The sequence below is a fragment of the Tachypleus tridentatus genome, chromosome 13, assembly GCF_004210375.1.
Source record: "Tachypleus tridentatus isolate NWPU-2018 chromosome 13, ASM421037v1, whole genome shotgun sequence".
In the NCBI taxonomy this organism is placed as follows: Eukaryota; Metazoa; Arthropoda; class Merostomata; order Xiphosura; family Limulidae; genus Tachypleus; species Tachypleus tridentatus.
The window spans coordinates 42,652,835-42,667,257 of NC_134837.1; the positions used below are offsets into that span (position 1 = coordinate 42,652,835).

Below are 14,423 nucleotides of genomic sequence, written 5' to 3' on the forward strand. Positions count from 1 at the left end.
GTATCAAGGTTAATGCTATCACTACACAGCTTCTTCCTACTGTTGAAAACAGGTTCTAGGTTGATGACTTACATGTCTTGTGTTAGTTGTTGAACATGAAGTTTATTGAGTGAAAGTCTCAGACTGGCCTCAATCACTTGTTTAAATAGACCAGAGTGAATGGTTTTACCTTTTCTTTCTTCAAACCATATGCACACACTTTTACCACCAACAAGGTGTACACCCACCCTGATCCCAAGCTCCATCTCGGTTATGTTGTTCTTCCCGTGTTCCCTGAGGTAAAGTTCTTGAGGCTTATCCTTGACCATAAGCTTACTTTAATTCTTCACATTAAGCAGTTATGTGTCAAATATAAGAAGGTGTTTAACACCCTCCATTTCCTCTCTTCAATTTCTTGGGGAACAGATCGATGTTCCATGCTCAAAATTTATTGTTCCCTCATTCAATCCAAACTGGACTATGGGTCTTTGTGCTGTGGTTTTGCCAGACCCTTGGTCTTGAAGATGCTTAACCCCATTCACCATTTAGGACTTGAACTCTGCACAGGAATTTTCTACACTTTCCAGTCCATAGTTTGTACAATGAATCCCACAAACCTTCTCTTAATCTCCACAGCTTGTAACTTCATTTTCAGTATGCTTCTAAACTTTTATCCTTACAACAGTATTCCACCTGGGGTTGTATCTTCCTTCAGTTGGCTATACTCTTTTGGAAAAGACAGTATACCATTCTTCCTTTTGGCTTTTGTATCCAGACATAGCTGGCTTAATTGGGTCTGACCTTGGATGACGTTGCTGTCTCCACTGATAAGCTCATCTAGACACGGTCAATGACCTTTCTTTGAATCATCTGAGAAAGGTGAATACACCCAATTGGAAGTACCATCTTTTATTTGCTAACCATCTTTTGAACGATTCTTCTATTCCCGTTTATTCAAATGATTCAAAATCAGGTGACTCTGTGAGCTCTGCCACAGTTTGTTGTTGCTCAGTGGCTGCTCACAGGTCCTCTCTACAGTTTAAGTCTTCACTGCCGATTTGTATGCCATTCCTTTTATCCTGGATCATGTAACAGCTATGCAGTCACCAATCGTACTATTTATATTGACTCTCTTAGCTCTCTATTGGCTATGGAATCGCTTCACCTTAGTTCTCACTCTGTTCTTGTCGATACTCAAAAATGACTGGCCCATTTTTCTTTATCTTTTACTTCTATCCATCTTTTCTCTCTTGAAGGCTCGGTTTTGCAACAGTTTGTAACTTCATTTTCAGTATGCTTCTAAACTTTTATCCTTACAACAGTATTCCACCTGGGGTTGTATCTTCCTTCAGTTGGCTATACTCTTTTGGAAAAGACAGTATACCATTCTTCCTTTTGGCTTTTGTATCCAGACATAGCTGGCTTAATTGGGTCTGACCTTGGATGACGTTGCTGTCTCCACTGATAAGCTCATCTAGACACGGTCAATGACCTTTCTTTGAATCATCTGAGAAAGGTGAATACACCCAATTGGAAGTACCATCTTTTATTTGCTAACCATCTTTTGAACGATTCTTCTATTCCCGTTTATTCAAATGATTCAAAATCAGGTGACTCTGTGAGCTCTGCCACAGTTTGTTGTTGCTCAGTGGCTGCTCACAGGTCCTCTCTACAGTTTAAGTCTTCACTGCCGATTTGTATGCCATTCCTTTTATCCTGGATCATGTAACAGCTATGCAGTCACCAATCGTACTATTTATATTGACTCTCTTAGCTCTCTATTGGCTATGGAATCGCTTCACCTTAGTTCTCACTCTGTTCTTGTCGATACTCAAAAATGACTGGCCCATTTTTCTTTATCTTTTACTTCTATCCATCTTTTCTCTCTTGAAGGCTCGGTTTTGCAACAGTTGGCAGTCGACTTGGTGTAAGCAACGCGAAAACAAGCTTTTCCAGGTCAAACCTTCTGTTGTTCTTTGGCTATCTTGTTTCCATAAGAATCGAAAGGATGAAGTTGCCCTGGCTATACGACGCATTGCTGACAGATTTTTAAATCATCGTTTTATTTTATCTGGGACTTATATACCAATACGTAGTTTTGTGACATTCAGGTCATAATAGCTCATGTTTTATTGTTGTGCCGTTGGTACGACCTTGAGCGGCGACATCATGTTAAACACAAAACGCAAACGCAAACTAACGTGGCAGGGGTTTAGTTTAGAGAGAGAGAAATCAGAAGAGTTCTCTCTCCAACTGGGGTGTTCAGGAACGTTGTAGTTACTCTTCGTCCCCTTACATGAGAAATTTTTTAAAATATCCATGGAATTTTTACTTTATTTTTAATATTTCAAAAATGGAGTGGGGTATTTGTGAGTGAGAGGAAGGACGGGAGAACTGGACGAGAGCAGCGAAAGTGAAGTGAGCCAGACCTTGGCTCGAGGACGGAGTACACTGGCAGCTGGCGAATTGATTTTTAAAATTTACTATGATTGATTTGATACCCTGTGACTGGGTAAACGTCCCTTTTCAGAATGAGGCTGGGACCTACAGGTCCGATGCCATAGATTTTGCTGTGGGGGGAAACGGGAGTACCCCGAGAAAACCCACTTTCACGGCCTGGGCGCCGAATAATCTACCCAGACCGTGCCCGGAAGTAGCTGGGAAGAGAAAGGAAATAAAAAAAAGAAAAAAAAAAGAAACTGATGAACTATGTTGGTGGTATAGGTGGAAACTGTTAGCTGCAGACTTGTAGATCAGGTGGTAACTTCGTCATGAATTTGTTTACACACTTGAAGCCTATTGGTGCAATTGAAAAACGTGGTCTCGGTGGTGGAACTACTGGCTGTTCTTCGGTGAGTTGTTCTTCGCTGGTCTGTGATGCTTTGTTTCTTCTCGAGGTTTTGGTTTGAGTTTTCTGCGTGGAGGTAGTTTGTTTTTCAGTTTGTACTGTCGCGTCGATGGTTATCTTGGTAATGGTTTGAGTCTGGCTGGTTGTTGAATTCTGTGGAACTGGGATTGAAGTCTGACATGAACTGTCCTTTTTCTTTCTTGAACTACTGGAACTTGGCGTGTTGCTAAGAGTGGGAGTTGTCGTCTTCTGAGTCGAGTTGTCTGAATCTGTCTTCATGTTTCTTCTAATTAGATCTGGACTCGGCGGTATTTTGGTAGTTTCATGTTGGAAGATTTCCGTTGTTTGTTTGCGATATCTGAATGCTTTGTTTGAACCATTATTGAGTGGTCGTCGATGTGGGCGTTCGGTTCTAAAATGAAATATATGATAATAACAGCCGTCACGTAAAATACAGTCAGCACTGTACTTCGACGTTGTCACTATCTTCATGAAGTGCGTGGGATGGTTACTGTTCTTAGAAAAAATTCGATGAACTGCATATACCTTGGCTTGCATTTGGGGTTCTATGGTTTGTCTAATTTCTTCTGGTTGAATTGATGGGTCGACGCCCCTGAGGAATACAGAATAAAGATTGACTGGACTTTTAGTGGGGGAACAACTTACTTTAAATTCAGTGTTCCATGGCTGGCACAGATAAATTTGGTCTGCAGTAGTGGCTGGTTGGATGAGGATTCCGCCCCCGCGTAAAATACGGGTCCTGGACGGTTCGATGGTTGCCCGAGGCTTGGCTCGGGCGATCAACGTGGCGACTTGGTACGGCGTGAGGTTCGGCCGTAGGCCGTTGACGATTACCGGCGGCACTAACGGTCTGACTGGCGAGGATGAACGTTTCGTTCTAAATAGCATGTTGGCAGAGATATTGGCACGTCTGACTTGCTAGGTTACTAGCTCAGGTCTCTCCTGTTAAACACATCATTTCTACAGGGTTACTTCTGACTTTGGGAAGTGTCGGTGGCGATGGTGACACTGTACAATTTGCTTATGTTTTTAGGTTTTAACAATCTATTAGCCGTTTTAGTTATGTTTAAATCTCTTCTCTGAAATTTTAACATTGTTTCGTTGTACCTTGATTAATTTTTACATTTTATAGCAATTTCACTTTTACTTTTTATACCGGTTGTTTGGCGCACATAGCCTTGTTGCTTTGCGCCATTAAACGCCAAGTGAACAACCGACTTGTTACAGGTTTCGGTCGATGATGGCCCACATTTATTCATGTTTCTCTGTTATGTTCTTGAGTAAAAGGATATCCACATCTGTAAAATTCTGAATTCCCAATGTGAATACATCTTTATGACTTGAGTGTATGAATGTCTTACTTTAGAAATGGCTGTAACACATTCTTTCCAAAAGAGATCAATATTTGATTGACATCACATTCATAGTATTTGACGAAAAACTAAACAATATCAAAATACAATTCTTGTACAAGCATTTCACTGTGAGTCAGTGTAACTTATGTTGGCTGTGGGTGTAAGTGGGACATGCTGACTTGCATATACATAATTATTGCAATATAACAAACTCAACCTTATGTATATTTATTTTTGATGCTAATTTTACACAATTTTAGCGTAGATGAGCTATGGAATTGCAACATGCCATTAGTAGATACAAAATTAGTTTAGACAGTTACCTCTTATGTCACTTTTAATATATTATTGTATTTTGTAATTATTTGTTTTTAAAAAATCTATTTCTAATAATGTTTTAAACTAAATTATTGTTTTCAGCACAAAGTACATATTTATTTTTTATTTAGTTTGGAGCCTACTTAATTTTATACACTGCACAAAAGATTAATGAATAGTAATTCAATACTCTAAAGTGTGCCAACATCAGGTATCACATGAATTATTAAACTTCTAGTATTATTTGATTCAATTCATTACCTTTGCAATTTTGTTCAACTGTAATTTTAGGTTTTTATAAAAACTAAATATATATACATCAGGTCACCCCTTAAGTAATGTTCGATTTTAGGTTCAGAAAAAGGGAAAGGATTTCAAATGCTTTTAATGTTATTTAATCAACAATGTATGTTCCATTATTATTAATTACTTCCAGCCAACAATTCACAAGCTTCTGAATGCCACTTCTATAAAATTCTTGGGGTTTGGAGGAAAATAATGTAGAGAGGATAGATTTGACATCTTCATATGTTCCAAGCTCTTTTCCATCAAGATAGTTCTGCAAACTTTGGAATAGATGATAATCAGATGGAGCAAGGATTGGTGAATAAGGAGGATATGGAAGTGTTTTTCAGTCTAGTTCTTCAATCTTTTCAGGGCCCAGCATGGCCAGGTGGTTAAGGCACTCGACTCACAATCCAAGGGTTGCAGGTTCGAATCCCTGTCACCCCAAACATGCTCACCCTTTCAGCTGTGATGGCATTATAAGTGACGGTCAATCCCACTGTTCATTAGTTGTAGAGTAGCCCAAGAGTTAGTGGTGGGTGATGATGACTAGCTACCTTCCCTCTAGTCTTACACTACTAAATTAGGGATGGCTAGTATAGATAGCCCTCTAGTAACTATGCACGAAATTCAAACCAAATCAGTCTTTGCATGTGTGATCCTTGCTGTATGGGGCCATGCATTACCCTGGTGTAACACAACACCTTTACAATTGATCAGAACAGGCCTCTCTTCTTTCAGTGCAACATTCAAATGCTCTAACTATTAACAATAGAAGTCTAATGTAATCGTTACATTAAGTGGCAGCAACTTAAAGTGGATCACATAAAAAATATCCCACCAAATGTTTAACAATACTTTCTTAGTGTGATGGTCCATTTTGGGCTGTGCTTTAGCCACTTTACTTGCACTGAGCCATTGTCTGCAGTACTTAACATATCCATTTTTCATCTCCAGTCATTTACCTGTCCAAAATTACATTCACGAGAGTGCAGAGAAGTGCAAAAGTCCACTCTTACTCTAAGGTTGGCTTCTTTCAAATCATGTGGGATCCAGAGACACCTTTCCAAGCTGTTGCAGATGACAGTGAACTGTTGAATGGATTGAATTAAGCTTCTTACTTCTAAGGTTACAGCACAATTTCAAATCAAGGTGTACCATAAACACCTTGAAACCACCTTCAACATTTTCTTTCATAGAGTGACTCCGTACCATAAACACCTTGAATGTTTCGTGTAGTTTCTGCTGCACTATTGCTTTTTTTAAACTCATAAAGCATTATATACCTAATGTGTTCCTCAGACACGTCCATCTTCATGAGGGTTTATTTGATTAATTATCTGAAAAAGTGGAGTTGTGTTAGTTTCTTTTATTTGTTTGAACATTTTTATACATGTCCTACTACATATTTTAGTCATTAAAGCGTTCTATAAGGACAGAAATGATGATGCACTTTCTGTATTAAATTTTTGGACATTACTTATAGGAGACCTAATATATTGATTTTTTTTTTCACTGGACACTTATCTAGACAAATGTATGATAATATGATAAATCTGCACCTGAAAGACTAAGAATTTTATTATGTCTAATCATTTCACTTGCAGAAGAAAAGGAATCATGCTTGAAGTTCTGGATTATTAAACTACTTAACTGTAGTTTTACATATTACAGGTAACATAATAACTTAATAAACAAACTTAAATTGGAAATATAGGGTTATAATTATATATGTATAAATATACTTTACATGAAACAAGATGTGCAAATATAGGTTTTTAACAACTTTTTAGACAAAAATATCGATGAAATTTTATGAATTTTAAAAATGTAAAATCCATTGTTTACCAACATAAGAATCTGCATTAAACATTCATATGTGTAAACAATTATCAACGTATTGAAATGACAAAGGGCAAAATTGAAATTCACAATGTTGCTTAAGGAAAATCAAGGCACCCTGCTTTTACAAGAAAGTAGATGGGACTGTTATTTGTTTATTTGAAAATGTTAACATGAAATATTTATTACAACAACATCCAGAAAATTTGCATAACATGTATACTCCCAAAATTTTATATTCTATGTAAGCAAACAAAATATATTGTTACCATAGTTTTTTATTATAGATTTGATTGGAAATTTTTACAGTGGAAGTCAGCATATTGAAATCAGTTCAGCTGAGGACACTGGATGTAGTCAACACACCTGTGAAGATATTGGAAGTTCCAGTTGTGATCATTGGGCATGCCCAACATTTGTTTCACATGTGGAAACTGTTCATTCCTCAAGTACTAATATTAAAACAAAACCATTTAGAGTTTTGGATGAGGAATGCGAAATGGAACGTTTGTCTTCAGTTTCATCTTTAGGTGATCCAGTACTACATGTAAGGCTTATATATGCTTTGTTTCATGAAAAATTTATTATTATTATAAAAAAACAAACTATGTGCACGAAATGTATTTCTTGTCTGTTTATTATTTTTTTTGTTTAAGGAAATGACTTATTTGGTTTTGACTGACAAAATCTACATTATATAGATTTTTCTAAACTGAATATTAAACATTGTGACACTTCCCAGACTTCTGGAGAAGGTCAGCAGTCCTTTGGACATGGAAGTTTTAAAGGTGGTCCTAGCATACAGAATCTACCCACCAGCATCAGTTGCTTGGTGACTGGACGTATATTTGAAGAGTTTTCCCCACCGCCAGTGAAACTGATTAATATCTACATATGTGCAGAATTTTATGGTATGATGTAATTTAAATTCTTGTTAACTAAAATATTTTGTAATAAGTATGCTTTCTCTTGTGGTATTGTTGGTAAAAATATGCCTCTTTTTGTTACACTAGGTTGTTTGAAATTCTGAATTCTAACTTCAGTTTGCTGTAACTTTCAATTAGAATAAAAGAAATTATTATTATTTACTTTTTTTTTAGTATTATATCAGAATACATTGTCAAAGAATTAGCTTCCTGGAACCATTGCCCTAGCAAACACAAATGGCTTGGGCAGGATTATGCTGTACACCTTTAATTTACCATGCTATAAAGGGGATGGTTTTGATGGTCATGTTAAATTTCGTAGCAGAGAGTTAACTGTAACCAGTAGTGAAATGTTCTTGATATCACAGTATATGGAATATCAAGTATTCTGCATGTTAATGGTACTGTTTATATACTCTTTATATTGAACTATCAAGAAATACAAAAAACAATAATATAATTTTAACTGGGTTCTACCAAAAAAGGCAGTAATCTACTTTAATTTCTATAAAATAATTGGTATTTTGTCTTTTATTGAATTATTTTTTGGTATCAGTGTGTAGTAAGTAAATGCACTTCACAAACTCCTAAGTTTGAATCCCACCAAACATGCTTGCTGTTTCAGCCATGGGGGTGTTATAATGTTACAATCAATCCCACTATTTGTTGTTGAGTAGTTCAAGAGTTGGTGGGTAGTGATGACTAGCTGTCTTCCCTCTAGTCTTTTAGTGATAAATTAGGGATGGTTAGCACAGATAACCTTTGTGTAGCTTTACATGAAATAAAAAATAAAACAATATGTAGAATATTTATTTAAATTTGTAACATTATTTTCTGCATAAATCCTTAAATGACCTGTTTTCTTTTCTCAGATTTCTTTATAACATTTTTTCCTACTTTTTCACAATTAATCATTGCCTTAAAAATCTATAACTGAATCCTAGGTAGTACCATATTCACTGTGTACAGTGTTATTTGGAAGTTAAAAGTTTATGTTAATTGAAAACAGTGGAATATCTTCACTTTAAATGAATGAACATATTACTGTTTTTTAACTTCAGTTATTAAGTTATATTAAAACCAATCTTTATTGAATTCATGACCTTGTGTGTGGCAACATTTCCTGTTTGTGATTGTTTTTATATTTTGTTTTGCACCACTCTAAATAACAAAATATTTGCTAATTATGAATTAGCATTCTTGTGTTTATTACAAATTTCAGTCATTAATAAACTTACTTACCAAACCAGGTACTTTAAATCTGACATATTGAAGCTCAGAGATGCTCTTTATATTGATGCTGAGGTTATCCAAGTACTACTGTTATACAGTTCACTTTCCCATTGTTTATGTTTCTTGCCTACTAATATTTAATTTACCTTTTAATTGTAATTAATAGCATCCTAAGTCTGATCATGGTCATGTTCTAAGTTCAGCCTGAAGTGCTACTTTCTATAGCAGAGTCTAATCACAGGATCTCTCTACTTTTTCATGAAATAATTGTATTGTATCCTACTTGACATGGTATGTACAAAGTACTGCATCATCACTGTAACCATGTCACATGGAGTAAAGTTTGTATCCTACTTGACATGGTATGTACAAAGTACTGCATCATCACTGTAACCATGTCACATGGAGTAAAGTTTGTATCCTACTTGACATGGTATGTACAAAGTACTGCATCATCACTGTAACCATGTCACATGGAGTAAAGTTTGTATCCTACTTGACATGGTATGTACAAAGTACTGCATCATCACTGTAACCATGTCACATGGGTAAAGTTTGTATCCTACTTGACATGGTATGTACAAAGTACTGCATCATCACTGTAACCATGTCACATGGAGTAAAGTTTGTATCCTACTTGACATGGTATGTACAAAGTACTGCATCATCACTGTAACCATGTCACATGGAGTAAAGTTTGTATCCTACTTGACATGGTATGTACAAAGTACTGCATCATCACTGTAACCATGTCACATGGAGTAAAGTTAATTTGATATTCTTGTTTTCTTATTTGTTTGTTAGAAAGTGAAAAAATGTGATAGTTTCATGCAGTTTTTGGGAAGATTATTTTCTGTTTTGAGGGAACACAGATTCAGCTCTGACTTGAAAGAATCAAAATTTTGTACTGAAATCTCGTGTTTGTTTGCTACATTATTACATCTTCAGAGTGCCTGTTGTGTTTTCTTGTTATTTTCCATTTTTAATGAAAGACAGTCTTTCTTAATTATTTACAGAATAATATAGTTAATAATCTATTTTACTAAATTTCACTTTATGAATCAATAATTTTACTATTTGATGATTTATAATTCTTCTTCCTAAGTGAATAGTGTTTTACTTTATTTCGTCTTCAACAACTTATTTTGTATATTTTGTTCCAATGAAACAAATCATTAAACTTGTTCTTCTGCATACTAGATTCCTAAATCTGTGTGATTTTGTGAAAATTGGATAACTGCATGTTTTATTTATCCTTTAATTGCCACAGTTACATGCTATTTCTTTGTATATTTTTGTTCAGTGGTTGACAAATATCCCTATACAGGTTTCAACTTTATGCAAGTTGATATACATATGATGTGCATGCTGCATTTTTGCACAATTTAATGTTCATAATGCTTTTTCTATATGATTTAGAATTATATAAAGCCCATGCACACTTTAAAACCAAATCATTTGTGTCTCAGTAGCTAAGAGCCTACATTCTGGGAACTTATTTATCAGCTGCTTAGATTTTGTGTACCATGGTGGCCTAGCACCCAGAATTCAATAAGCCATGTTTATGTGGTTTTATAGAAGGATGGCAATATTTGATAGACATCCATAATTTTGAAAGATGCATTCTAGATTGTAACATCTTTATGGTGGAAGATGTAGGCTGTGTAGTTGTCCATTGTTTAGGCTAAAAGTGATTGGAAGAAAAGATTGCAAAAACTATAAATTTTATATATCTTTAATCTATTTAACTTGTTTCAAATATTTATATTTTCAACTGAGGTTGAATTTTATAGATTATTTTTAGTTTTTCTCAAATATTGTCATAACTTTCACTTAGGCTTTATTAAAAATTGTGGAAAATAACTATTAGATATTTATCATGGGAATCATCATCTAAAAATCTGTTAGATGTTCATAGTAAAGTAGAATAGAAAATATGAGAAAGCAGCAAATTTGGTGACTAGTTAAAAATAGTTTTGATAGACTTAAGTGTATCATAAAGTTAGGTATGTTAATTGGAACTGACAGTTGATTACAGTAAGGTATACAGTGGTCCATCTTCTTATTCTTTGATGCTGATCTATACTTTCCACTGCTTTCTGATTGTTAAAGAAACAGTACCATTGAGATAGTGGCTCTTCATTTATCTTATGTTTTATTTAAGCTGGTTTCATTGGTGCCAGAGATGGCAACGACTCCTATATTACTGATCTGAGATGTATGACTACTTGACTAGTGGTGATTGCAATTATGACCTGCAGTGTTGCAGCTGAACTCTTCTGTTTTGGGGGTAAAACTATTCTCAGTCAACTCTTTGGTTGACTTAAATTCCAAAAATGTCTTTTTCAGTTTTGAGATTTAGTGGTTGTGCTAGAAGTGAGTTCACATCTGATACTTTTTCTTTTTTAATTTGGTTGTGCACCTACTAAGTAGGCACTGGGTAAATGGGCATTTTTACCTCAGTGATCATCTGGACTCCTCCCCCACAGGGGTTGAGAAAGATATTGTTTATCATTGTGCCATCAGCAAAGTGTGTTTTGTATAGAAGGGTTGAGTCTGCTAGCCTTTCAGTCACCAGTGTTGGTACAAAAAAGATGATCTTGACTTTCTTTGACCAATTGGAGATTGAAAATTGTTGCATCTCCCTTGTGGAGATCCCAGAGATAATCCTTCATCTGATACAGTGAAGTCTTCAAAGTTAGATATGTCAGCAAGCGATTCATCTCCACCCATATAAACCTGTACATTAAAAGTAAATTGGACTGGACCCGTGTTGTCAATCTATAACATTAGTTTGAGATTGAAGAGGAAGACCTGGGCAGATTTTCACTTATTATTATAGTCATACTTTTCCCCCTCCATTGCAATCTTCAGAAAAAGGAAACACAATGGTTAAAAAACATCATTAGTTATTTGAAGACAAAATGACTTGCTTGGTTTAGAACATAATTTCGAACATCAAAAGTTTGATTTGAAAATGCAAGGTAAAAGAATTTCAGTTGGACGATAGGTCAGCCAGGTGTATAGGTTGAAAGGTGATCACTACCACTTGGTTAAAACCAATACCACCCTTAAAAATTCCCTTAAGAGGCTGAATAAGTAATGGGTTCATATGTGCTAATTCTGAAATAGCATTTAGAACACATCCCTGGCATGCATATGCTGTTTGATCCAAAAACCTCATTATGTCTTCACTAGACCGTTCACTTTTTAGCCATGTTGCCCTCTGTTACCATCACTTTGACAATGGTCTACATGCTTATCATTTGATCATGGTCCATTCTTCCAGTATTGTCCAGTTGTTACATAAACAGCATGTGGTTCTAGTAGGAAAGGAATGAACAAAGACTGCCAAACTGGATCCTCTACACATAAGCTAACTTGTATTAGATGATGCTAATCTTTGTTTTTGATCTTTAAGATCTGCTAACATTTTCATTGTATTTTCTGGAAGACGTTTATTTCAGTTAAAGTTTAGTACTAGAGCTATGGCATGATTTTCAAGGTTTCATTACTTTCTGCCTTAACCTATTACACTTACAGCCTACAATTTCATGCATATTACACACTGTATTTTTTATTGAAATGTAAAGAAAATATTTAAAAAACTGTGTTTTTCTAAATATTTCAGCCTATATGATTGAAAATATTTTATTATAACCAGATAAAGCACTGAGTAAACCAAATTTATATTTGTTGTGATATTTAAGCTGACATTTCTGAACTTTGCATATTAGTCATAATTTCATCTATCAACCTTTTAAGTTCACAACAAGTAAGATATCTTGCACTAATCCTATTACAAACAAAAGGTAAAACTATGTTTTCTGTAACACATAATATAAATCTCTCCACTATTCTTATTTTTCCATGAAAATTCTCTACCTGTTAAATATTTCACTGTCAAAATTGATATTTTCTCTCATTAATATTAATGAAAATAAAAGATGCACTGTATTTTCAAACAATTCCTGACAGGTTGATATTCATATTTATCTTCATATCCAAGTATTTGATTATTCATATCAAATTATTGATTTATATCTATTGCCTCCAGTTCCAAATTTTAATTACTTCATAACTATGTCATTTTAATTTCAAAAACTACCCTGGAGCTAATGCCTAGTAAAATGCTACCACTGATGAGTTATCAGACTCGTAAAGTTTTCTTTACAGGCATCATAAAATAACAAATCTGACCAAGTTCATCAGAATTAAGACTTTCTAGTCAAAACTACTGTAATTAATATTTCATGAGTAATAATTTGTGCTTTTATTATAATACATATCAGTATGCACTTAAACCATAACTGTCACACCTCATACATGGAAGTTTGGTATTTTGCATACCCTCCTTTTATATGAGTCATGTATTCATTTACCATTTTTTTACTTGCAACTTTTTAATTGACTGGAGTTTCTAGGACCATGTGAGTTTAACCTTGTCTCAATCCCTCACACAGGAACTTGGGGTCCCTCAGAGCTGTGTTTTGAATGTCACACTTTTTAGTATTAATAGCAATGGTATCACCAAACAACTTCCTCCTACTGTTGCAAACAGCCTCTGTGTTAACGACTTCTACATTTCTTGTCAGCAGTCAAACATTAGGTTTATTGAGAGGTAACTTCAGACACCTCTCACTTGCTTGTCAAGGTGGACCCTGGCAAACAGTTTCACCTTCTCTTTGTCTAAGACTGTGTGCATCCATTTTTTGTCACTAGAGCTCTATTTTGATAGTAATGTTTTTCCTGTGGTAACAGAGACCATAGTTTTGGGGCTTACTTTCAATTTCTCATAATAAGCAACTTCTTTTTAAGTGTACAAGGCAGTGTGTCAGTTCAAATTTAGGGACAGCAAGCACAAGATAGCCTTTACTAAATCGTACATGTAAATTTTAAATTTTTTTAAAATCACATGAATAAACAATTGTAATTCTTTCAACATTTTACGCAGAATATGTAGACGTTTTTAATTTTAAATTCTTGTTATATTTTGTTGTGTTTTTTTTAGTACAGAATGGCTAAACTATATGAACTGTATTATCACAGACAGTCAAGTGGAAAGGTTAGCATTGATGGAGAAAGTCTTTCCAGATCTAAGATTGTTCTGTGCCAGGAATGATTATGAGCTAAATGTTGTGGATTTACACTGGGGAGTGCCAGGGGATTGTCTAGATGATCACAGTTTCAGAGAAATTTGTCTGAACACTTTGAAAGACCTTAGAAAAAGAGGAAACCTCATAGTTTTGGTAAGCTCTGTTAGTTGTGTCTAACTATTTATTAGTTTAAGTTTTAGGTATTTCAATCTGTGAAGTGTTCAAAACATAATCTTTAATTTTTTGTTAGCATATTAATATATAATATTTATTCATTTTTAGGCTGATTTGTTAAAGATAAAACTCATCAGTCAATAACATTTTACTTTCTTTCTTCATTAGTGTATTTTCCTAATGGAAGTTTTTGAACATTCACTTAGAATTTTTAGTTTCTGACAAAATTACAAGGTTAATATAACAACAGTGTCATTTCACTTTTTCATTGAAACAGAACAGTGAACTGACATACGAAAATCACTACAGAAATTCTGGTTTGTCCGTTTATTTAAGATATTAATGA

The 14,423-nt window shown here is 34.8% G+C and overlaps 1 protein-coding gene across 1 annotated transcript in view; it reads left to right on the plus strand.

The window, feature by feature from the left end:
* Nucleotides 1-459: 459 nt before the first annotated feature.
* LOC143236121 (NACHT domain- and WD repeat-containing protein 1-like) overlaps nt 460-14,423 on the plus strand; it is a 75,762-nt gene continuing 61,798 nt past the window's right edge. Inside the window, exons 1-4 of the mRNA XM_076474394.1 lie at nt 460-494; nt 6,958-7,195; nt 7,391-7,559; nt 13,857-14,056. Of these exons, the coding sequence (XP_076330509.1) occupies nt 460-494; nt 6,958-7,195; nt 7,391-7,559; nt 13,857-14,056 (642 nt within the window). The remainder of the gene's footprint in view (nt 495-6,957; nt 7,196-7,390; nt 7,560-13,856; nt 14,057-14,423) is intronic.